The 26,137-nt window shown below is 38.0% G+C and overlaps 1 protein-coding gene across 1 annotated transcript; it reads right to left on the bottom strand.

Moving 5' to 3' along the window:
• AMBN (ameloblastin) lies at nucleotides 1–26,137 on the bottom strand. Its single transcript, XM_060760911.2, has 10 exons — nucleotides 26,047–26,137; nucleotides 23,375–23,460; nucleotides 20,366–20,416; nucleotides 17,036–17,083; nucleotides 14,969–15,079; nucleotides 12,038–12,283; nucleotides 9,303–9,365; nucleotides 5,031–5,075; nucleotides 2,584–2,628; nucleotides 1–971 (listed from the first exon to the last, which is right to left on the bottom strand). The coding sequence occupies exons 2-10, from the start codon at nucleotides 23,426–23,428 to the stop codon at nucleotides 504–506; spliced, it is 1,131 nt and encodes a 376-aa protein (XP_060616894.2). The 5' UTR covers nucleotides 23,429–23,460; nucleotides 26,047–26,137; the 3' UTR covers nucleotides 1–503.

Genomic DNA, 26,137 nt, shown 5'->3' on the forward strand with positions numbered 1-26,137 from the left:
TAAAATTTTATTACATGCTGCCTAAATAAATCAATGCAATAGGGTGAGCTGCCTAATCAGCATTGGAGCCACACACTTGACCGTAAACTCTAGATCAGCGTAACAGCTTATAAATCTTGAGAGCCTTTCTGTTTTCTAAAGCCAAAGGTTTTATCAATAGAGATCATTATTTAAAATGCCCAACAGGCAAGGGTCTAAAGCATATGAAAGCAAAAGTGACACAAACAAAAGAAACAGAGAGCTTCAGCCAACTGGGAGCAGGAGAACTGAGTTTTACTTTTAGCCATTAATCACCGGCACCTCCAATGCTTTCCCAGACGTGAAATGTAAAACATGAAACAAAGGTTAGGCCATCATTGCCAGAAGCTGCATACATTGATTAGCATCTTTAATGCATTGGGGCTCATTGTGTGGAAGATTAATAGCCACCTAAGCCAAGACATCAAGCACAGGAAATACCTGGAGAGTACACAAGTGGCATGTAGTGTGCTCCTTAAAGGCACTCAGGGTTCTTGGAAATGCCATGCATCCTGACCGACGTGGGCCAGACCAGGTTCATTTCCCACATTGGTTGTGTATAAGTCAGGGAACATAGTGGAATCCAAAGGCATGGAAGGATCAGCAGCATCCAAAGAGAGGAAAGGGCCCTGAGTGGCATGGGGAGCCATAGTAGCCTGGGCTAACCCTGAGAGTCCTTGGCTCTGACCAGCAGGGTTGAACAGGTGACTGTTGGCATTTGGCAAAGCACCACCCTGGGTACCGTCTACAAGGACAGCATTGTTCCCCTTGCCAGAAGGATTGGCCCCGGCATTAGCTCCTCCTTTTACATCAGGCTGTTCTGTTATTCCCAGCTGATCATCTTCAACAGTGTAATCGCCGGGCTGGTTGAGTGGTGAGTTTCCAAATCTAGTATCCATGGGGAAGAGATCAGGACCTGCTGCCCGATAGGCTGGCGCACCATATCCACCACCCTAAAAAAAACACACATATTTTAAAACAAGATAAATTAATAAAACTGATTTGGGGGGGGGGGAGGGTGTATTTCCCCCCCAAAGTTGGACTAAATTACTGGTTCCTGGTTCCTACATTTGGGCTTTAAGAAATTATTGGACTATATCTCTTAGCCATACTGTCCAGATCATCTAAAATACGTTGCCCAACGTGATTTGTGGAATCACTTTTTATATAGATACATTTGTTAGTAATTCTATTCACACCAATGGTACAACACTAGAGTAATAATAGTATTCAGGGATAGGAATACTTGCTTAATATGTAAGTAGTACTAAAGCTGTGTGTTGATGAAAAAATGTTTCAAAACTCATTACAAAATTAAGGAGTGCTGGCGCTTCATTTCTAAAGTGTTTCTAAAGAATAATTAATGAAAATGTTGATACTATAACGAGAGTAAAGAAATTCTCTTAGGGTTTATGTCTTAATTGTTAATTATGTTTTTAATATAATTATATTTATTTGATTACTCCTATTCTTTTTTTTAAAAAATGCTGTTAATTTCACTTTTGTTATCAGGTTATGGTTATTATTTTGTATTATTTTGCATTATTTTGAGGTGTTTGTATTCGCCTGTGGGCATTGAACTTTGTGTGTGTAAACCGCCCTGAGTCCCCATGGGGAGAGAGGACAATCTATATAAATAAAAATGTAATGTTTGTTTGTGGGATTAACATAACTCCAAAACCACTAGATGAATTGACCCCAAATTTGGACACAATACACGTATCAGGCCAATAAGTGACCTTCACTCATAAAACACTGAAAAACACAGCAGAAGAGACTTAAAAAGGCAAAAAATAAAAATACATTACAATGCATGTGCAAAACCACATATACACATATATACACACACAAAACCCATATACACAGAGTGGGCCACAGCAACGCATGGCAGGGGATGACTAGTCTATAAATAAAGATGATGATGATGATGATGATGATGATGATGATTGACTTGGCTTTGTTTTGCTTGCTTGCAATGAAAATGAAACTGGGAGGCTTCCAAGGTTTACAAAATTCAAAAGGAAAAGTATTGGATAAGTTTTGATTCTTAAGTTTTTTGGGGCGGGCCATGCCCATATGTCAGATATTGTGTATGAATTTGAGCCCGTTAGGGCTTGAGTAGGCATTGGATGTAGGACTAGCCCCCTTTCTTTCCAATCCTCATTCATTATATATATGCAAATACAGGTTTTCCAAAATCCGAAATCTGAAAAACTTCTGGTCCCAAGCATTCTGAATAAGGGTGGTCTAACCTGTTTTAATGGAATAATGTAGAAACCTGGATTTCTCCTTACTGTACATGATCACTCGCAGTACAAGACTTAAGGAACCTTGCACAGAAACCAATAAAATAGCTAACTGGTTTGCATTTATAGAAGGAATAGAGCACTGAAGCCCAACCAAATGCTGTTGTAGTACAACTCATATTTTCTCTGGTCATCAACCATATTGGCTGGGGCTGATGAGATTCAGATGACAATTTTTGTAGATTTCCTCTGGCTGAAAGGGCTGTTGGAAAGAAAATTTTATACACACTGTAAATAAATATTTCTGTTCACAACCTACCTGCATTTCTTCTGAGCTTACTATTCCTAGTCTGGCAGGAGCAGCCTAAGGGAACATTTGAACAAACTGAATCATTCAAGACCTGTATTTCACATACAATTGAACAGTCATTTCATTTTGTAGTGTTACAGACCCCTTGTTTCACTGGATATAATATATGTAGAATTTCTATATAATTTGCCAAAATTTAAACATTTTAAGAGTTATTTAAAGACTCTTGCTCATAAATAATACACAGAATTGCCATAGTAAAAACTCAAGATGGTTCTTTAATGTTTGTGTAGGAGAGGTGAGTTTATCAGGGTTGACTTCTTATCTGTTTGCATGTGAAGCAGCAAAACCTGCTGAAAATCCCTCTTCCACAAAACTATTAAAAGTACAACACCTGCCTCTGTTTTTCAAACTGACAACCATAAGAATTGGTGTAAATCAGTGGTTCTTAACCTGGGGTCCCCAGATGCTTTTAGCCTACATCTCCCAGAAATCCCAGCCAGTTTACCAGCTGTTAGGATTTCTGGGAGTTGAAGGCTAAAAACATCTGGGGACCCCAGGTTGATAACCACTGGTGTAAAAGAAAGGACAATTGTTAGAAAATTATTTTAAAGCCTAAATCTGAAACAGAGTAATTGCAAAAAGGTGTAATTGTCATGGCAATCAACTTATTTAAAATCATTTTGTAACTTAATTTAATCCATTCTTACCAAATTTATGATTTTATCAAGTTTTAAGTGCCTAAATGTATTTTAGCTAACTATTACAGGAATGTTAGGATGGGGATTTGTGTTAATTGTGTCTTTGTATACTTGTCTTTTGTCTTTTACTGTTGATATGATCAGAGGACTAATCAATAAATAAAACTTTCAAATTAATTTTTGAAGACTTCTACAAAATTTAAATGATTTAACCTGTTTTAACATATTTTTCCTATATGTATAGGTGTGTGTATCCTTAAAGTTGCTAGCTCTCTCTCCCTCTCCCCCCCCCCCCTCTATATATAGTTGTTCAGTGACCAAAGGCATCTAATCCTTTCTCTATGTGTAGAAAATGGGGAGATTTCAAATTTTAAAGAAAAATGTGCTTAGCTCAGGAGTTGCTCTGAGGGCTCAAAGTTTCTGGCTTTGCTCCAGAGTCAGTTCTGGGGAGAGGTGTAAAGCTATAAAGGCACATGTAACCTTCAACGCAGAAATAATCATTTGAAATATTTCGCTGTGAAAGGACCAGGAACATAACACACATCTTGGTCTTGTATTTCTGAGTGGATTTTTCTAGCATCCAAAACTCATTATTCCAGCTTCATGTAACCTATCAAGAACCCAGGATGCTCTCAGTATAATTTTATGCTGGATGTACTATATGTATAAATCTAGTGATGTCTGTTTAATCATATCTTTCCACATCTGTTCTGGTAGACCAGAGTTTCTCAAACTGTGCTCCTCCAAATATTTTGGACTTAAGCTCCTATAATTCCTAACAATTGGTAAGGTGGCTGGGATTTCTGGAAGCTGAAGTCCAAAACACCTGGAGGAGCACAGTTTGAGAAACATTGCTGTAGACTATACTTTAGGTGCCTACTCATCTCTATGCTCGTCTCTGATGGTTTATCCACAATGCATTAGTTCACACCACTTCAAGGACCCTGTCTCCATTCTATGGAATGCTAGGATTTGTAGTTTGCTTGAGATATGTAGAATCCTCCAGTAGTGTCCGAGTTCAGTGAATCATGTTACAGTATTTCTTCAATTCTAAGATACACTTTTCGCCTATATAAACATCTCCAAAAATAGGATGTGTCTTAGAATCACTGGTGTATTTTATGCATTTTTGGTGAAAATTCAGTCAATGATGGCAACTTACAATTGAAGAAATATAGTAGTTCTCTAGCAGAAATTCTACATATCTCATTCTATGTATCAAATTACAAGCTCTAGCATTCCATAGAATGAAGCTATGATGGTTAAAGTATTATGGATACTCAAGGAGTATTCTGACATAAGCAGTGATCTGAAAAACTGACTGAGAAGAGTCATGGGAGCATCAGAAGTGACCTGAGAGAAGGGCAGGATTTGCCCATTTGTGATCTGAAAGAAGAAAGTAACGTGTTCTATATAGGGAAGGTCTGCATAATCTATGGTCTTCCAAGTGTTTTGGACTTCAGCTTCTAAAATTTCTGACCATTGGACAAGCTGCCTAGGAATTCTGGGCATTGGCGGCCCAAACACCTGGAAGGGAACAGGTTGTGCAGATCTGCTTTAGGAACACTTTTGGAGAAGAAACCATGTAGAAGCAGCACACTGAATGAGACAACTTGTAAATGGGGAATGGGTATTAGAGCGAGGTCTGGTTCCTGTTCTAGTTTTGGTTGTCATATTGTCAGACAGCAAAAATGGAGATATAGCTCTTCCCTCCCCCAGCACAAAATCACCAGTTGTAAAATGGAAGAAACTTACTCCTTGGTTTGCTACGTAAGGCAAGTAATACAAACTTGGATACATCTACACAAAAGAAAGAAATAATTAACAAAGGGAGGATTTAAAAGCAGCATTTGCTTTTGTTTAATGTAAAACAGTAAAGAACATAGTATGGAATTCAAAACTGTTTTGATCAGAGCCATATCCCATCTTGGTCTGCATCCTATACTTGACAGTATCTAAGGCAAGAGTGACCAACTTGTGAGACTCCAGGTGTTGTTATTATTGTTGTTGCTGCTGCTGCTGTTGTTGACTCTTTGCAGACATTTTGAAGAATTGGCACGGTTAGGGCTAAGCCAGACTCTCTGACAAATAATTTTGCTATATGAAAGTTTGCCTACTAAGATTCCCAGGATATGTTCCCCTTCTTGAGCTTTATAAGGCTGTTCCAGCTGCTGTATGGGGATTGTATATACTATACACAGATACTACACCTATGCCTTCAAGAAAATATAACTTCCTCACAAGAATTCCTAGATCAGTTGCATATATGGAGCCAGCCTGTTGCATAATGTGCTACAATGGACTGAATGAAATCAAGATAAGAGATGACATTTTGGTCATCTCCAGTAGCTTTTGGGGGGATTTTTAGCTGCCTCAAGCCCCTTCTACACTGCCATATAAAATCCAGATTATCTGGTTTAAACAGAATTATATGGCAGTGTGGACTCATATAATCCAGTTCAAAGCAGATAATGCTTTGATAATCTGAATTATATGGCGGTGTAGAAGGGGCCTCAGTTATAGACTGTCACTGAAATATCAACCCTAAAGTATCCTCCTAGATGCGAAATGAAGCTAGAATAAGCCCTGAAACTTAGGCCCTGAAACTGTATGTATGAACTGCATTTACATGGCAGTGTAGACTCATATAGCGCAGCTCAATGCTCAAACTGCATTAGGAAAAACTGCATTATATGGCAGCGTATATAATAACTGAGCAAGACGATAAACAGACTACAAGCAATCACTTTGGCCAAAGGACATTCCATGCAGTTTGAGCATTGAGCTGCGCTTTCAGTTCAACGTAGTCATAGCGTTGGTCAAGACAGAATTTATTTCGAGTATCAATATTTTATAGAACTTCAGACTTATGCAGACAAAGTGCACATGAGTAATCTCTAATGCATATATGAGAATTCTTATCTAAGGTATATGTGATCAGCAGAGAACCTAACCAGAGATGGTTAATTGTCTATGAGGATGTTCTCAGGGTCTGGCACTGTAGCCATAACATCTGATGGAGTGGCCCTAAGCACATAATATTACAGCATTTCTAGCATAGTATAGATGACAGAGCTCAGCAAAACAAGACAGTTCATGAGTGAGATGTCAAGTATTGTCAAAATTGAGTTAATCAATAAGAATTGGTAATTGCGAGTGAGGTAGAAAAGAAAATTATGTACAATAGACATATTTTTTTTGAAAATGTGAATAAATCAGGGAAATTGTTAGCGTGGCAATTTAAGAAGAATATGAAGCAACAATTAATTGTTAAAATAACGAATAAGAGAAAAATAGTTATGGATGTAAAGAATATTCACAAGATTTTTGAGGATTACTACAAAAAATTATACCAAAGCAGCCAGATTGAACCTTAGAATATAGATCAATATTTGGATGAAGTTAACAGAAGAAATGAATTTAGAATTAGACAGAGCAATTGTGATAGACAAATTAGGCCAGGTGATTGATAAAGCTAAATTAAATAAAGCTCCTGGTCCAGATGGGTTTTCAACCAAGTGCTACAAGGAATATAAACAAGAAATGGCTCCAATTCTGTTAACTGTAATGAATAAAGTAGTGCAAAAGCTGAGATTCCAGACTTTTGGGTGGTGGCAAATATAGTTCTTATCCCAAAACTTGGATAGACACTTGGAACCGGAGAAGAACTATATACCAATCTCACTACTAAATTACAACTAAAAATTATTTGCAGAAATTCTTTCAAACAGAATTTTTAAAATGTGGTTAAAATTATAGATGAAGATCAAGTTGGTTTTCTCCCAGGAAGACAGTTAAATCAGAATGTTAGAACAATATTAAATATAATTGAGGTAGCTTAATAAGACCCCAACAGAGACTTCGCATTATTATTTCTTGATGCTGATAAAGCAGTTGACAAAGTTTGTTGAGATATTTGGGATTTTATGAATAAAGTACTGATTCAATATGGGATGGATCAACAATTTAGAAATGTGGTGGGGTACCTTGATTCTAATCAAAAAGCAAAATTTAGGAGAAATTGGATAGAAATACAAAAAGGAACAAGACAAGGGTGCCCACTGTCTCCATTCTTTTTTATGTATGTTAGAAGTACTAAATACCAAGATTAGGGATCACAGACATATCAAAGGAGTGAAAATAAAAGGGAAAGAATTCAAAGTCAAGGCATATGCAGATGACATGATGGTCATTACAGAAGATCCTATAAGGAGTATACTAAATTTGAAGGAAATAATCAGTAACTATGGAAGTGTGAGGTTTTAAGATAAATGAAGAGAAATTAATGTTTTAAACTAAAAACCTCTTGAAAAACTGTGTTGATAAACTGGAGAGTTTATTAGCATGTAAGGTCACTATGAAAGTTAGGTATCTAGGAATATGGATAACTAATAAAACAATAATCTGTTTAAAGACAAGTATGGGAAAGCATGGAAGGAGTTCAGTTTTTTTTTTTTTTGAAAGATGGCAAAGGATCCAATCATCTTGGCTGGGAAGAATAGCAGTACTAAAAAGGATGTTTTTACCAAAAAAAACCATTCCTATTTCAAAATTTAGAAATAGTCAAGGGAATGAAGGTTTCTGATGAATGGAAAAATGACATGGTTAAATTTATATGAAAAGGGGGGAAAGGCTAGAATTGCATATTGAAATATAATAGAAGCCAGAGATAGGAGAGGATTAGTGCTTCCAGATCTCTGATATTATTATGAAGCTGTTGGTTAAAGGACTAGCTTTATACAGTCTTCAATCTAGAGGGGCATTGGGAAGAGGCGCTTGTGTGTTGCTGAGGTTGGCAACGGCAGGCCCTAATAATGGAGGTATTTTACCTCAGGCATTTTTTTAATCCCACGCTTGCCACCAATTGGGGAGAGGTGCACTTCACAATGGACAGGGTATAGGGATTTTATCTTTGAAGATCCCCACCGCTATCACCAATCATTCAGATGTGGATATTATGGAGGGAATTCACCTCAGGCCTCAATTGTGTAAAAGAGTATATTATGGAGGAGGCCAATTATTATTAGTAAACTAAGGTAACTGCCACCAACGTGAGGTATTTGAGGTACCACCGATGAGATCTGGCTCTACTGACGCAGATTAGTGAGACGGTTTTCAAAAAAGATAACAAGTTTATTGTGTACAAAGCTTATAGTTGCAGGCTGTTAAATAACTTATGTAACTTTGAATATCACGTGGTTTATAATTCAGTCCACTCTTCCAGATAACACAGCTTGTGGCTAACTTTCATTGAGGTGACACTCTCTAGTGAACAATGTTTCACTACTATAAATAGCTTTTCAATTTGATCTTTCCTCGATCAAATCTTTGATCTCTAGTCCTTCCTTAACTAGAGATCTTAACCAGGCTTCCTTTAATCTTCTTTGACTGAAGAATCTGCCCAGGTTTCTTTCTTCAGCCCTCCTAGACTGATAAAAACACCACCCGCTCACCCACAAGTCTCTCTCTCCCTCACTCTCTAGGCCTTTCTAAAAAAAATAAACCCACTTTTCCTGCTTGGCTCTGCCCTCTCATGAGCTAGCCAGCCTCGTCTCCTTGGCAATGCTCACTGTGTATTCAAACCAGATGACTCCAGTTTTAGCTACTGTTACAAACCAAATACATACTCTAACAGTTAAACACAAACATAATAACAATGACTTCTGCACAGACATAATCTAATATTTGGACAGCATGCCTACTTATGGTATGGTAAAGACAAGGCTAAAAGACTTTAATAGGCATCCGATAAGAGCTAGCCTTTTACAACAGACCAGCTGAATCTCTAATTTCTATTTTCTCCAAATGTCAGTGCAGGGCTCCTCTAAAACTGTGTTTAGCCCAAATTTCAGCAGAAGTATTTGATCTGACTCATGGGGGGCTAGTTCTTGAATGGTTGCTTTCTGATAACAGAATTTTTTTATTAAAAGCTCATCTGCAATAAATCAGTCTACATGTTTTAAGAGTTCACTGGGCAGACTGGGAGTAAGATCAGTATGTTGGCAATAACTTTAAGAATCAACTTACAGGTTGTTGTTGTTGCTGTTGTTGAGATGGGTCTTGTTGGGTTCCATGCAAAGCTGGATAGATCTTTTTAAAAAGATGTGGCAGAGTTACATCTAATGCAATGTTGGGGAATATATACACAATGTAACACAAATAACTTTGGATGTTCTATATGTTCAAGAATGCAATGACAATAAATTCTCTTTACACTAAAACTTTAACACAAGCATCTCACTTATTAGTTATTTAACACTAAATTGTGTTCATATCAGTAATCTTTTAAAATATTTTGGTATCATTCACTCCCACCCTGGCCTGTTTACCTACTCCCATGGGTACACACATATCTTGCAGCTGAATTAAAAAATCGAATGCCATTTTACTTTCCCCATACTTTTGAATGCATTGATAGTTTAGGACACAGTGCAGTTTCACCTTCCCCCGATAGACAAATTAAAAAGTGCAAGTTTGGGAAGATAATATAAGAGTTTGGTATACACCTTGGCATCTGTCTGATGAAGGATGGTAATCTGGAACAGCCTTTTTAGATCCAGTGACCTTAGTTTTACTATCCAGAAAAAGGTTGGCTGGGTGAGCAACTCATAACATTGGATTGCTCCTTTGGTCCAGGTATTTCCCCACCTCTTTTCATTCAGGCATAACTTGCACTAAATAGGTATTTGGGTCAAATAAATGGCCCTTGTTGACTCATCGTGTCAAACAAATTGGAGATATTCAAGGACCCTTCCAGACAGGCCCAAAACATGGGACTTTTCTCAGTTTAACCTGAGGCACCTCAGGTAAAACCAAATTGATCTGGAAAAAAACTAGGATTTCCCAATTTGCTCCAGATTAATTGAACACTTGGAAAGACCTTAAGATAACGTCCAGATCTTTTTAGGTGAAGGTCCTATGGAGATTGACTCCCAGGTCAATCCCCACAGCAATCCCAGTTCTTCAGGAAATCCCTCCTCCCCACTCACACCTCCTGACACATCATTTTTGAGCACAAAGAGAGCTCTCCGCAGGCAGGCCCCTCAGGTAAGTTTCTTTGGGGGGAATTGGGGTAAATGGATGCAATCCCAAGTTAACCTCTGGTTGACTCGGAGGGGGGGGGGGCATGTATCCACCCCTGAGGGAAAGCCCAGGGTTGTGGGAGGATGTGTGGCCTTAACCCCAGGAGGAAATGGGTTTGCTTTGTTTATAAGTTTATTTATTGTTGTATTGTTGTCGTTATTTTATTGATGTATTTGGGCTCGGCCTCTTGTAAGCCACACCGAGTCCTGCGGAAGATGGTAGCGGGGTATAAATAAAGGTTTATTATTATTATTATTATTATTATTAAATAAACCAGTTCTTCCTGGGATTAATGCCTGTCTGGAAGGGCCCTGAGCTGCTTCTTAGGGGAAGTCTTCTTTATAGCAAGAAACATTCTACTTTTGTGACTGCTGTAAAAATCACTGTATAAATAACAGTTTTTTGTTCCTTGTATATTGCTCAATGCTGTATTATATAAGTTGGATACACATTTAATATTGTATTATATAAGCTGCAAAAAAACATTTACCTCTGTGATTTATGTACTATGGCTTGTAGTGGATTTGTGTTTTCTGCTTCTGGTGTTAACCAGTAGCTCTGGGATAAGATAAGCAAATGCATGAAAGGACAGCATAGGTACATGACAATGTGGACTGTAAGACCTAATTCTACACTGTAGAATTGGTGTGATTTGACACCACTTTAACTGACAGGGCTCAATGCTATGGAGTCATGGGAGTTGGAGTTTTACAAGGTCTTTAGTCTTCTCTCCCAAAGAGTATTGGTTTCTCACTAAAGATTCCAAAGCATTGAACCAAGGCAGTTAAAGTGGTTTCAAACTACATTAATTCTACAGTGTAGATTCACCATCAGAGGAATTGTTTTCTGTATATGCAATTAAGAGACAGTGATAATTGGTGGCTCTCGTGTCAGTAGGCTGGAGAATCCATTCCATATTTTCATCAGCATTAAAAAAGTTATCCTTTAAAACCTTGAAAGGATTCACCGTCCCACTAATAAGAAAGTCACCAGCTGCCACTGCTAATATCTTCATGTCTGAAATGAAATTAAGTAAATCTTTGTAGATTATAGCTCACATTCTGATATACTAGCCCAATCCTAGTATTCTTTTTTGTCAAAAGTTAAAAAATGTTTTAAGTAAAACTTTTGTGCATAAGTCTTAATGTGAGTTATTCTTAAGGATATGAAAGAAAAATATACATCCCTTTGCCCAAATGTCCCCAAGCATTCTTGTACAGTGGATAATTGCATTGATCAAAGAAACATTTTAAACCACTAGATTAGTAGGCAGTCAATAGCTCAGGCCTAAATCCTAATATGCCCCTTGGGCTGGATTGCTCTGAAGGACAGGGATGTGTGAGAAATCTCATCCGTCAAGGTCTTACTGCATTCTCACCACCCAGATCAAACACAGAAACAGACAGTTTGCTGCCAAAGCCCCATTTGTTTCCAATCTTGCAATGTGTTTGAAAACATACATACATTTTTAAAATGTGTAACAACACTGCATATATTTGTGCATTTACATTTCTGCAATATACACAAACAAGATTTGTTCCATGGGAACATGCCATTTTCCTTTAGGAAATTGCAAACAAAAATGTAGACATGTTTCCTGTTTGCAGAACCAGTATAAAATGGGCCATGGATTAACAACTGGGTTTTGGATCAGTCATGTCAAGGACTTTAAAACTGACCTGATGAGTTTGTCTCTCTGCTGGCAGCGGCTGCTGTTGTGGATCAACAGGTGGATGGGCTTCTAGTTGTGGAAACGTCTGCTGTATTGGTGGCTGAATGTTATACTGTGGAATCTGGACTTGTCTTGTAGGAATTAGATTTGTGAATTGAAAGAAAGGTTGTTCTGGTAGTCTAGACTCTGAAAACTGAATGGCCGGTTGCAGAGACGGCAGTGGAGGTGGGTGAACTGGCATGGCATATTCATACTGTGGAGTGAGGAAAGGATAAACAGGCAGAAGGCAAAGGATGAAGTCATAACAAATAACTGTGATGGGAGGGATATTGAAGAGGGTACATCCATTTAAGAACACATAGATTAGTTATGTTCATGCCTAGAAAATCTCATGTTACAATACAATCATTACTCTCCATGGTGCCATTTAATTTTAATTTGGAAGTGAGAGCATAATTCAGCAAAAGTTAGTGATGACTGAATTCTTCTGAAATCAATGAGGCCTTAGTAAAGTTAATGAGACTTGAGTTATAACTTCGTGGGTCTCTGTTGCTTCCATTGGGGCCTATGATTCATTTCATTCCAGACTGAGTCCTTTGCCCCTTTGTGACTGGTGACTAATCCTTGCACTCTTTTCAATTGTGTTTGCAAAAGTTGTTTAAATCACATTGAAATATAAAGTGACCTCCAAGAGTTCGTTTCAATATAGGGAGCTAAGCTATGGAAGAATAAGAAAGTAAATTGCTGAAAGCTTTTCATCATCAAATATATTTGAGTATACGCAGTCCTCAGCTTACAAACATCCAACTTACAAATAACTCATAGTTAAGAATGGGGAGCAAGACCACAGGAAGTGAGAAAAATCTACCCCTGAAAAGGGAAATTCACTCCTGAAAGAGTTATTATCATGGGGAAAAGGTGTCACTGGTACCTTTTTATCATGGAAGAAAGGTACCACTGAAGCTTTATCACCAATCCTTGTTTCCACAATGAGCCATTTTTTTCAAAATCCAATTATCATAGGGACAGAAAGTGAGGGGAAATCTTCTGCCCAGGAGCGCAGACAGAAAAATAGATACCACAGGGGTGTTGACTTTTCTCCATGCCATCTAAAGCTTGTGTGGAATTATACTTAGAAATGTACACACTCTGACTTACAAACAAATGTAGCTTAAGAGCAAACCTGGATAACCTATTTTGTTCATAACTTGGGGGCTGCATGTAAACATAAATGTATTTTATGTGAAATATTTACATTTTCTATATGGTTTGATACTGGCTTGTTTTAACTAATCTTGCTTACAACAAACAAACATTTTCTGCATTTTGATGCAACGCAAATGTTCTGAAGTGCAAGCAGAAGGTTACCATCAGTCATTCTGACTATGTTTTATGTTCATTGTAGGAAAACACATTTAGAAAGGACCAGTTTGGAGAAAGATGATCCAGGGTTTATTCAGAGTTGGGTAATATAGCTGTCTCCATAAATGTTCTTTGACAATTCCGACCATGAAGCCCGCATGTTCAACAACAAGATGGTTGCTTTATTTTAATAGACTACTAGACCACATTATTAGCTCACAATAATGGCAATCCAAGCAAATTGCTAAAGAATGGAGAAGTTTCTCCAAAGGAGGACTCTATAGCTGACCTTTTTTTTTGTAGAAATAAGTATGAGCTACTTCAAGACAACTTGGCTGATAGCTGCCTTGAGGTGATAACTGAAGACAAGGGGAAAATAGACGCTGGTGGTAGCACTGTGATTAATCCCACTGAACATAAGGAGTCTTTATCTGTTTATGAACTGCTTGCCAAACAAATTTTCTTAACTCTGGACACACCAAACTTGATATGTTCCAGGCTAGAATATATCCAAAAGAAACTAGAAGATACAAATTTTTAATTCTGCTGAGTTTCTGAATCCCACAATTGGAATAACTCCAAAAGAGCACCAAGAAGAAACAGATAAGGCACAGCCTGAAATTAGGCACGACCAATTATCTAGATGACACTCAACGGTAAACAAAAGAACCACAACAAGGATAACAGAACCTCGCCATTCTGAAACAAAACATCTTAAATTCAATCCTTGTCAACTGGAATTTTCTATTTCACCAAACTCCATAAACTGGAATAGATGGGGTAACAAAAATCATGTATTCTACTAAGTCTTTTGTTAGACACCCCAATAAGACAAATAAATCTTCATTCATTGATTTGGCTCCCCAAAAAGACAGTTCCATAAAAGAAGCCTTTACCAGCTCACAATAATGTCTTTCAATCTGTTTTCTCTTATTTGGGATGGGATAGTGGAAACTGAACTTTCAATCAAGGAGAATATTTCCACTGTGAAATAGAGAATGGTTGGCTGGCATTATCCATAAAGTAAGGACAGTATGACAACACATCAACCAACAGTCAATAGCAAAGTTGTGGGGGCTCTATGTTCCCAAGAGATAAATGCTGTTATGTCCAATCATTAATCCAAGCTCTACTATATTTTGTGGAGATGAATTGCCTCCATAGACATCTGATCAACGGTGGGAATCATGCAGACTTTTAGATGATATTGAACTACAAATCCCATCATTCACCATCATTTCCTATGCTGGCTATGGCTGCTGGGAGTTGTAGTCCAAGAACACCTTCAATTCAACATATGGTGAACATTCTCATAACACACAAAAATTAGCTTAAAAACTGACAATCATTTTGGAATGTTCCAGAAACCAATTAAACAATTATTCCTATACTACCTCACTACCTCTGAGGATGCTTGCCATAGATGCAGGCGAAACGTCAGGAGAAAAATTGCCTCCAGAACATGGCCATATAGCCCGGAAAAACCTACAACAACCCAATTATTCCTATCTTGATAAATATTAGTTATGACTTTTTGTTACGTGTTCTGGAACTATAAGAACTTAGATTGCCATACCTGCTGAGTTTCCTGTCGTTGGGGACCTTGTGTCATCCATAAAAATGTATGTGATGGGAGAAAACTTCTGCCCCACATGGAATGGAATGGATCATAGCTATAAGGCAAAGCCTTGGGAAAATAGACACATTTATATTGCAGTTGTAGATATGATTTTAAAAGTTCAGATGCTCAAAAGTTCAAAGAAAAATCCCGATTACATTTTCAGACAGTGTTTAGCAGCTCTGTGTTGCACAGTTTCATAATAATAAATTTTAACAATGGGATTTCCAACTAATTTTGTTATATTTACTTACTCAACTGTTTTTCTGCTTTTACATAGGGCCCTTCCAGACAGGCCCAAAATGCGGGACCTGTCTAGGTTTTTACCGGGGGCATCCGAATGGCATCCCTGGTTATTCCAAATTAATTAAATATCTCATTAGATCAGGGCTTTACTGAAACACCCGGGTCTAATGTGGCATCGGGCCTGTGAGGATTCACTTCTGGGTAGTCCTGGGACTACCCAGAGGTGAGTCCCCATTTGCTATCCAGAACCTTTTGGACTTCTGGAGACCAATGGTCGAAGATAGCATCAACGCTCTCCCCCCCCCCCAGCCCCCAAAATACCCCTAAAAAGTAAAAAAAAAACACAATCCTTCCCCCCTGGTCTCTTGGAGCATCATTTCCTCATGCCAGAAGGGTATGGGGAGGACCGTAATGGCAGCTGAGTAAGGTTTTTTTTTTACTTTTTAGGGGTTCTTTAGAGGGGATTCAGGGTGGCTGCACGTCACCATGATAGTAGCCTGGAAAGCATGTAGCCAACCTCCTTGGGAAGGCCCGGGTTTTGGAGGACTAAAACCCACACCAAAGCAGGTTTTTTTAAAACCTGCTTTGGCACGGGTTTAAGTCATGTGTAGAAGCTCCCATAAAGACAGAAGAGAAAACACATTAACATTTACTGATTATTCTGCCTGTTTTTTACCCACCAAATGACCCTGGGGGTGACATAGGGAAACCAATAAAATCAACCTAAAGCCACATTGGTAAGCAGAGCTTAAGATAGTCTAATAGACTTTCTAGACAATCACTATAGGATATTGTCACTCCAGATACAGGCAGTAACTACTTCAATTTTTGTGCCTGGTGGGCACTATAAACAAATATTCGAGGGGGCTAAGATAGATCCCCTGTGCCCAGGTTGCTTGAGCCTGGTAACGCAGGTTGGCATGAAATCAACCAGGAAGTGGCATGGTTATTCAGATGTACCCAAAATAACAGGTTGCTTCAAAGTTTGGAGAAATTTGCAGAGTATCCAGGAAGGAACTTCTGATAATACAGTTTGTGTCCATGTTAAGCAGTGTTGGCCCATGTTATGCCAAATTAGCTCCATGCAGAGTGTAACAGCCACAGAGCTGATTTGCACCCCCTCTCTGCCAGTGAAATTGCACCCTAAGATTTCCAAATACTTTCTATGTTTATTTAAAAATCAATACAACCAGGATCACAGTTTGACTGTGTCCATGTGCATATTTGTTTGAGAGTTCAGTTGCACTAAACATTTAATAACTTGGATTTGATTTGAGCTGCAAATCCTGTCCTTGGCATATAAGCAAGGCACATTAATTCAGTGAGGGTGAGGCTCACATGTTTGTATCATCCAGGCATACTAGGCCCATTGGACTCTCTATGGATAGCACTGTGGCCCTTTCATTTTGATCTCTGATAAAGATGGAAATCACCCATGATCTCCAGATGCTAGATTGCAACTGAAGCATTCTTTATTATTGGCTAGATCCCTCCCATAATAGCTATTTACAAAATGCAGGCTAACCTCTACTAAGGAGGAAAACAGAGGTTGTTTCTGTGGGGCCACATCACTTTCCAATTTAACTTAAATATGTTTGATGTTTATTGAGTCTAAGAGAGCAAAAGAAAGTTATTATTTTTGGAATTTCTATGACTGCTATGTATCTTTCATGCAGAATACAATTCTAGAATACCACCATAAATTAACTCTTCTCAGTACATTCATGTAGAAGCAAGCTTTTTTTTTTAAGGAAGGTATTTGGAGTTAGTTGTGTTTACCTGTGGGGGAGCAGAAGGTATATTTAAACCACCAAGTTGTCTTGTCCTCTGAAAAACATGTTTTAAAAAAGATTCCCAATGTAAACATACATCACATTTCTTTATATCTTATAACCAAATAAGTCCCATTTTAATTCTTCTTTTAAGAAAGCAGAACTGAACTGTCTTTTGATATGATGGACTCTATGGGCTTCTGGAAGGGGCTCTATGGGCTTCTGGGTCCAGCACCTGCTCAGTGCAGGATCTCCAGCTTAAGCATCCCCAAAGAATGAGAGCTAGGCTACTGGTTCCATTGCCAAACTGCACTGGAAAAAGAAGTACCAACAATTGAACAATGGACAGCAAAAATAATGGATATAATTAATATGGACATACTAACACAAAAAATCTCGCAAAATCACACAAAACCACAGACAACAGATTGGAAAGCAGTGTTGGAATTTATAAGAGGGGAAATAAGAATATATATATAATGGACTTGTAAAAGGAATTCAGGAAACGTATGAAAGAAAAAATTGATATCTGACTCAAGCAAGGGTTCAAAAATGTGTGTAGGATTATATGTTCAAATAGAGACATTTAGTAACAAGTATATACTATGTATAGTTTTTTAAAAAATTGTACACAAATGTAGAATTGTATGATAGACAAATCACCCTGAGGGAACCTGGAAGTTACACCCCCCACTCTCCTTCCCCCCCCTCCTCCCCCCACTCCCCCTCCCTCCCCACCCTCCATCTTTCCCATTTAGTCTTCCCTGTGATTTTAATGCAGCCTTGTAAAACAAAACCAATAAAAAATATTTCAAAAGAAAAAAAAGAGTTTCTCCTAATTTTCAATTAAAATCTACTCTCCTATGACTCAAAGCCATTAGACCTAGTCATACCCTCTGGATAACAGATAAAACCATTCATCCTCTTCTTTCTGGTAACCCTTGAGGTATTTTGAGTCCAGTCATATCTCTACGCAGTTGTCTCTTCACCAAGCTGAACATACTCAATTCTTCAACTCCTCTTCATTGTTTGTTCCCCATACCTCTTATCACCCTCATTGTCTTTCTCTGAATTCACTCCAATGTGTCTATTGCTTTCTTAAAAGGAAGCACACAGAACTGAATGCATTATTCCAGAAGACCTGGCCAGTGCAGCATGTAACAGGACTAATACTTCCCTCAACTTAGAAACTATGCTCTTAATTTGTCTTCTTTGCTGCACGTGTCTTCTTTACTGCAGCATAACACTGCTGGTTTATGTTCAGCTCAAATTCTGCAATAATTCCAAGGTTTTTTTCACATGAAACCAAGTATCCCCATCCTATACTGGTACATTTGGTTAATGTTGCCTAAATTTTGCATTTTTCTTTGCTGAATTTCATTTTATTGATTTCAGATTTTTTTCAATACCCTTTGTAATGTTATTCCTGCCCTCCAATGTGTTACCCACCACTCCTAGTTTGGTGTCATCTGCATACTTGATAAGGATTCCCTTCAACCTGTCATTTATATCATTGATAGAAATGTGAAGAGTAATGGCCCTCTGATAGAATCCTGTGGCATTCTACATGAAATCTCCTTCTCGGCTGAAGCACAACCACTGATGACAGTTCTTTGAACATGGTTTTCCAACCAATTAAGAATCCATCTGATGGTGTTTCCCTGAATTCCATAGATGCATTGCCTGAGATCAGAGATCTAAACATTTCTAAGTGAGACATTCAATAACGGTTCTACAGTAGTCTTACAAATATAATTGCATTTGGAAAATGTGCAGTAAAATATTTTGCACCTTAGGGGTGTGCAAAATGGCAGAAACCCATTCTGTTTTTGTTCTGTTTTTATTTCAAATTTTTGGGTGTCCATCCCCGCCCCCTTTCTGTTTTTGGGAAGATTCTTCCTGAAGCGGACATGGAACTCCAAATCCCGAATTACAAATCCGAACTGCCCTCCTTCTCCTGGAATCTTTCTGAAAACAGAACAGGGAAGCCCCTAAAATTTGAAACAAAAACAGAACAAATTTCCACCCTTTTCCATACCCCTAATTTACAAAGTGACGGAAACATTTCACATGAAACTAAGATGGGTTTGTAGTTTAGGAAGGGGCCTTTAAACCGCTCACTAAACTACAAACCCCAGAATTCTGCAGGAGGCATAAATCAGATTTAAAGTGGAGCCATGCTTTAGTGCAGAGATTCCCAACCTTTGGGCCTCCGGGTGTTTTGGACTTCATCTCCTAGAAATCCCAGCTAGTTTACAAGCTGGTAGGAACTGTGGGAGCTGAAGTCCAAAACCCATGCCATGGAGGCTCCACTGCTTTAGTGTGATAAAGCACTGAGGGCCCTTCCACACAGCCATATAACCCAGAATATCAGGGCAGAATAACCCACAATATCTGCTTTGAACTGGAATATCTGAGTCCACACTGCCATACATCCCAGTTCAAAGCAATAATGTGGGATTTTATTCAGCTGTGTGGAAGGGTCCAAAGGCATATCTAAACAGTCCCTTTATTGGGGAACCTTCCACAATAAATATGGGGCTGTCCAGACAATGTTCTGGGAAACCCCAAATTTATTCAGTTATCTGCACCCAAGGAGAAATTATTTCTCTAGAAAATTGCTAGGTCCTCCACAGGATGTTTCCCCTGAAACTTACATCTTCCATTGGAGGACCTAGTAAATTCCAAGATGATTCCTCTCTAGGGGCCCTTCCACATAGCTCTATATCCCAGAATATCAAGGGAGAAAATCCCTTGAGTTCAAAGCAGATATTGTGGGATTTTCTGATATTTGGTGGCCCTTCCTCGTAGCCCTATATCCCAGAATATCAAGGCAGAAAATCCCAAAATATCTGCTTTGAATTGGGTTATCTGAGCCCACAGTGCCATATATTCCAGTTCAAAGAAGATATTGTGGGATTTTCTGCCTTAATATTATGGAATATAGGGCTGTGTGGAAGGGTCCTGGGCCTCTTCCACACAGCTGAATAAAATCCCACATTTTCTGCTTTGAACTAGAATATATGGCGGTGTGGAGTCAGATAACCCAGTTCAAAGCAAATATTTTCTGCCTTGATATTCTGGGTTCTATGGCTGTGTGGAAGGGCCTTTGATTATATCTGCAGTTTCAGATAACTGCAATTCCGCTGCAAATGTATCTCCCATGGATATAGGGGTCTTGTACTGTATTACTTACAGCATTTGCTAATTTCAGCCTGCTTTAATTTCAGATTGTTTTTTTAAGTGTTCCTTTTAAATCATCAACATTACCTGCTGTTTATGAATAACATATATAAATATAGGGGTTTATTTTTAAAAAGAAATGAAATATATGTACCTCAAGACTAATACTACCCATTCCAGGTATTCCGGCATGCTGAGGAAATAGCTGTAATCAAAAACAATAGGAAAAATTACAAAATAAATTATCTTCTGGCATTTATTCAAACTTAGCTCCTCCACATATTTTGGACCTCAAGACCTAGCCTACTTGGCCAACAATCAGCAGTTGTGGGAGCTGAAGTCCAAAACACTTGGAGGACCAAAATTTGGGAAGCATTGCCATAAAGGTTAAGGCAGAAAATAATTAGCATTGTATCAGGATTCCCAGATTCAATTCGGTGCAGCCTCTCATTGTTAGTACAAAAGTGGAGGGCCCTAGACCAACTGGTTAAAACACGAGAATATCCCAAAATGGTAGATTAAATGGTTAAAAATTAATCTGATGAGCATACTTTGCAGTCATTCAAAATAATGGTGTTGAAGGTTATTATTTCATGGCTGATAATTTATTGCTTTTACAGATAATTGAGAGGATTGGGGAAATTTTGACCTTTTTAATAGTTTTAGTTGATAATTTTAATTTGACCATTTAAATAATTTAATTAATATTTTTAAATTAAACATAGTGTGTCATAAATGCCTTCCTTGTTATTAATGTATAATTATAATAGTATAATTAGGTTTATTCGATTATTTGTATTTAGTCCTCATTTTGGTGTTATTTTTTCTTTTGTCACAAGTTTATGGTTATTATTTTATATTATCTTGTTTATTTTTAAATTGTTGTATTGAGTTCGGGCATTGAATGTTTGCATTTTTTTTTGGTCTGTAAACTGCCCTTGGGTAGAGAGGGTGGTCTATAAATGAAGCATTATTATTATTATTATTATTATTATTATTATTTAACATTCTATAAAATGAATTAATTTTGACAAATTGTTTTTTGAATTAACATTAGGATGTTTACTTTAACCCTTCTGAAATATGCAAAGTTCTAAAAAAGCAATGAGATTTCATTTTGTTCCATTGATTTCAATGGACCCAAATCTTGAGTAACTTTAGCTGGCTGGATTAGGACCCAAGAAAATGCCAATGACCCTCCAATAGACTCAGGTTTTCCCTGAACTAATCCAATGTTATCAATGAAAGGGTTTATGAATTTGGTGATGGATATGGAAAACAATTGGTAATTTCATCTAGAATGTTTTATAATGAATAGTTTATCAAAACTTCTTTCTTAATATGAATGTTTTAATAATGTTATTACCCCAAAAGACTTCAAATAATGACTTGAATATAGTTTGTATTAATATCGTTTGCACTGATGCTCCTGTGATGCACTCTCAATACGGCAAGGTTGGGTCACTGCAGTCAACCAGATATTTTGGACTATAGCTCACATAATCCTTCAATGCTGGCTATGCTGGCTAGAATGGAGATTTAGGCCAAAATAGAGAGAGGTTCACGGTTATCCATTCCTGAGATAGGAAATGAGGTTGAGGAAGAGAAACAGCCTGTTCTCATACACATGGTTAAAAAGATAAGCCTGACTAAATAGAATTGAGCCTTCAGCTCAACCAGTATGCTGAAAGATAAGGAGCGGAAAGGGGGACTCAAATAATTTCCAACTTATCTGGTTTCAATTTATTTCATATATCAATGCAACTTGTAAAGCAAGTAGACCTCCACCCACACAGAGGAATCTGTGGATGTTCTTAGTGAATGGTATGTAGAAACTCTACTCTACATGGGAAGGTGGGAGGGAGAATAACCAGCAAAAATGGGGGAAACAGTTTCCCCCCTTCAACTCTCCCCTGTACAATGGACTATCCTTCTCTTTCTAGCACCCCTTTTTGGCCTCTGCCCAGATATTGGCACTCACCTGTGTCAATAAAGGCAAAAGTAATGGACCTGGGAAATAAGAAGCACTGAACAGACTAATTCTCTCCCCCACACCCCAGCTTTTCAGTCCTTTTATTAATATCATTTGCCTATCTAATGTGATTTCAGCATCATTGTTTTCAACATTGATGGACCAATTTAAAAACAAAGACTTCCGCCCCAAAATGGTTGAAAGACCATCATTATAAAAATTAAGTGCACTTCTATATTGTGAAAACACTCTTGAGGTTCACAGTATCAACTGGAATCCTCTAGGGCAGTAATGAAACATGATTTAGAGTTTAATGGGTGTTTTGCATTCACAAGTTCTATGTAGATCCTTGTTTCGAGCTATGTAGGGACTACAAAATTCCTCCATTCTCCACTTACTGGGAAGCAGGCACTGTGATTAATGGGATGGGGGTCTGTTCTCCAGTCAATCAAAAAGCAGTTGGTTGATAGCCCTATAGTCCTATCCCTCTCATCAGGCATGTAGCTGGGGGGAGGGCTTGGGGGGCTTCAGCCCCCCCCCCCCCAAATTATCATGGTGGTCTGCAAAAAGGCCTTACTGGTACATTATTTAAACTGTTATGTTTATTCATATCATGATCTGATCACCATGCGCAATATATCCCATATGCATGGGGGTATTGGGGTAACGATACAAAAAGTTTGCTAGGGTAGACCCTCTTTCACTCAGACTCAGCCCCCCCTCCCCCGAATCAAACTCAGCCCCTCCCCCCCCCCCCGAATCAAAATCCTGGCTACGGGCCTGCCTCTCATAGTAGCAATCCACAGTGCAAGGGCGGAGGGATTGTGATAGTTGTCCTGCCTCTGCTTGCCATACCAGAGATTACTCACATGAGGCAGTAAAATCATCAGTCAGGGTAATAAGGGAACAAAGCCCTGTTGATTGTAGCAGCTACATCCTAATAAGTAAGGATTGGAAAGATGTAGGGAGGTCTAGGATTGTCTACCTAGCACTGCAACAATGGTGTTTACACATACATAAATTCCATGCAGGATTGTGGCACTGAGGAAGAACTAGAAGACAATTTACTGTCATCTACCCGCCTAAACACATCTCCCAATACAATGTTATAGTTACTAATAAAAAAGTCAAAAATATTCTATCTAACATTCATATATTGTGAGTAATATGAAGTAAAATTGTCATGATTACCGGCAGAGCAGAACATATTCCTAGGAGACTGGAGACAAGGATCCATTGTTTCATATTTGTGATGCAGCTGAGCAGAAGAGAAGTACCTAGAAATAATTTGAGAGAATGTCAAGTTCCTGGAAATGTAATATAATGAACAGTGAAATGGTGGCATGGTCAATACAAACAATACACTTAAACAAACAATTCCACTGGCATATTTTGTGGCTTGGCTAATTCCTACTGTATTGTAGCCTACTATTTTGCAATATTAATCATAAAGGAGAATCTTGCCACATTTGTCTTGAATGTCCTTCCACAGAAATAGAGAGTGCTTTTTCTTTTTTAAAAAATTAAATGTCATTCCAATAAATCCAGAGCTATGGGTGTCAGGGATATAATACTTAAAATATCGATGTAAGGCATTCGCCATATTGCACTTTTGTTTTTCAATTATTTCTCAGAGGTAGATTGTCAAAGAGAAATGCAACTGGCATTACACAATATTTAGCAATTGAAGGGTGTACAAAATGTTTCACATGTACTATCTAGTTGTAGCCCTTTCCACAACCATCCTGTAAGATATAGTTTTCAGAACTGTGTATTACAACATGTTAGTATGTCAGCTGCAATGTGTAAGCGTGCCACACAAACACAACAAGAAACCTCTAAGCCTATATGAAATAAGCAATACAATTTACATGTATTTTTATGCAGCAAAGTTGAAAATTAGTATGATGCCTTTCTGTCATATCCATGTATGCATCCTGTGGTTGGGGGATCATACAGGCACTACAAAGCATGCATGATTAAGTGGGGAAAAGCTGATTAGATATCACTTCAAGTAAAACTGAATTACTGTGTCATGAAATGATGTATGTCTAACTAGAGTGTCATCAACCTGAAGTGTTTGGAAAGCTCTGCTGTAAGTTAAGTCACTATTAATATTCACTATACTATCTTGTCTCCATAGCCATAGATTTTGTATCAACAGATTCATCTACCCAAGGCTTGAAAATATTACTCTGAAAATATAAATTCCACAAAGCAAAACTTGATTTTGTCATTTTATATAGGAGTGACCATATTATCACACCATTGTATGTAATGGACTTTGAGCATCTATGGATGTTGGAATCCATGGGATTCCTGAAATCAGTCCCAACAGATACTGTACTGATAACGCATAGCAACTTCTACACAGGAAGCAAAAGTATAGACTCAAAACCTCACATGAAGAAAGAATGAGGTGACACGGATAGGATTAAAAGAAAAACATTAAAGTGAGACTAACCATTTTCATATGTCTACACAGCAAAGCTGGCTTACCAAAATTTGAAACCAATATTCCTCTTCCACTGCTGCTGGTTGCTCCCATGTTAGAGAGGAGCAAGGCATCTAGCCAAGTTTTTAATGTGAACCTAAAGGAACTACCCAAGCTGCTCAACCAGTTTTGGAAATAAAGTTTAGCACTTTGGACAGCTCATTTAAAGTTCAAATTAAAACCCAACTTGGATTTACCACCAGACAGAGTCCAAAGCCACCACTGTCAAAAGTGGAGAAATCCTGACCAGAAAAGCCACCTTCTTCACTCTTGCTGATCCTCCTGATTTCATATGGTGTGGGCTAAGACTAATCAGCAGTAAGAAAATCCCCAAACTATACAAATATAGTGATTTTGTTACCTCTAAGATAATGAGGTTTCTCACAACAACCTCACTGGAGTAGATGATAACACATTTTCTAAAAAACATTCGGTGACATCTTTATTTACTATGGGAAATTGTTGTTTTATATATCCCTGGACTGACGGCACTAAATAACATTTTAAAATCTTGTTTAAAAAATTAAGAATCCATCTGATGGTGATGTCACCAGCCTGCCATTACAGAAGCATCCTCATCACATTAAATAAAATGTCCTGGAACTGTAACAGAATCAGGGGCCATTGAGAGCTTTTTCATGTCAATATCTTTCATTTCAGGGAGGTAGTGAACCAGCAATGGATATTACATAATGCTGTGCAATAGCGACCATCACAAAATGTGACATTCCTGGTTCTATGCTAGTTTGCCATCCCCATACGATAAAGTTCATAGAGATGCCAAGAACTTAGCCTGGGCCCCTCTTTGGTCAAAAGATGATCTCTGAGCTGTAGTCCTTCTTAAAGCCTAACTTCTTGTCAAGGAGCTCCATCCATAACAAATTTATAGACTTAAACTGTCTTAACAGCAATAATAATTATTTGTAGTAGTAGTAGTAGCGGTAGTAGCGGTAGTAGTTGTCATCATAATTTGTCAATCATACCTTTCAAGAGTAATACTAACATTAGAATCTACCCAAAACGAATTCCCCAAATGCTGAGTGGCATTATTTTGATATTGATTGAGATTATTGATTAAATTGATTTTCCTGTAGCTCCTTCAATTGAACCATAGGAGATATGGTATCGCCTATTTGAGCAGAATATCTGAAGAAACCTGAGAGATGGTAAAAATATTTCTCAAGGATCAACCCAGATTTCTCAAGGATCAAGACCCAATGGTCAGCATGGGAAGTGGCCATGCTGGCTGGAAGGGTGTTCTGGGAATGGTAGTCCAAGAAATACCTTTTCCACATTTGTACATTGGAAGATGTAATTTTATCACTTTAAACAAAACACATTCATTATAGGAGACCAAAAGAACACTTACCTTCACACAATTGAATATTCTTTCCCCAAACTTATCAGGAGAACTCAAAACGTCTTTACAGAGGAAAGGGTTCACATCAATGACTCAAGAA

The sequence above is a fragment of the Anolis sagrei genome, chromosome 2 (genome assembly GCF_037176765.1).
Source record: "Anolis sagrei isolate rAnoSag1 chromosome 2, rAnoSag1.mat, whole genome shotgun sequence".
Lineage (NCBI taxonomy): Eukaryota > Metazoa > Chordata > Lepidosauria > Squamata > Dactyloidae > Anolis > Anolis sagrei.

Excerpts from the sequence above, each read along its gene's own strand:
- AMBN (XM_060760911.2), bottom strand. The coding sequence starts at position 23,428 with ATGAAACAATGGATCCTTGTCTCCAGTCTCCTAGGAATATGTTCTGCT. Across the intron at positions 17,084-20,365 it reads TGGGTAGTATTAGTCTTGAG|AGGACAAGACAACTTGGTGG; the intron begins GTACATATATTT and ends CATGTTTTTCAG. Across the intron at positions 9,366-12,037 it reads CAGAGAGACAAACTCATCAG|ATCTATCCAGCTTTGCATGG; the intron begins GTCAGTTTTAAA and ends CTTTTTAAAAAG.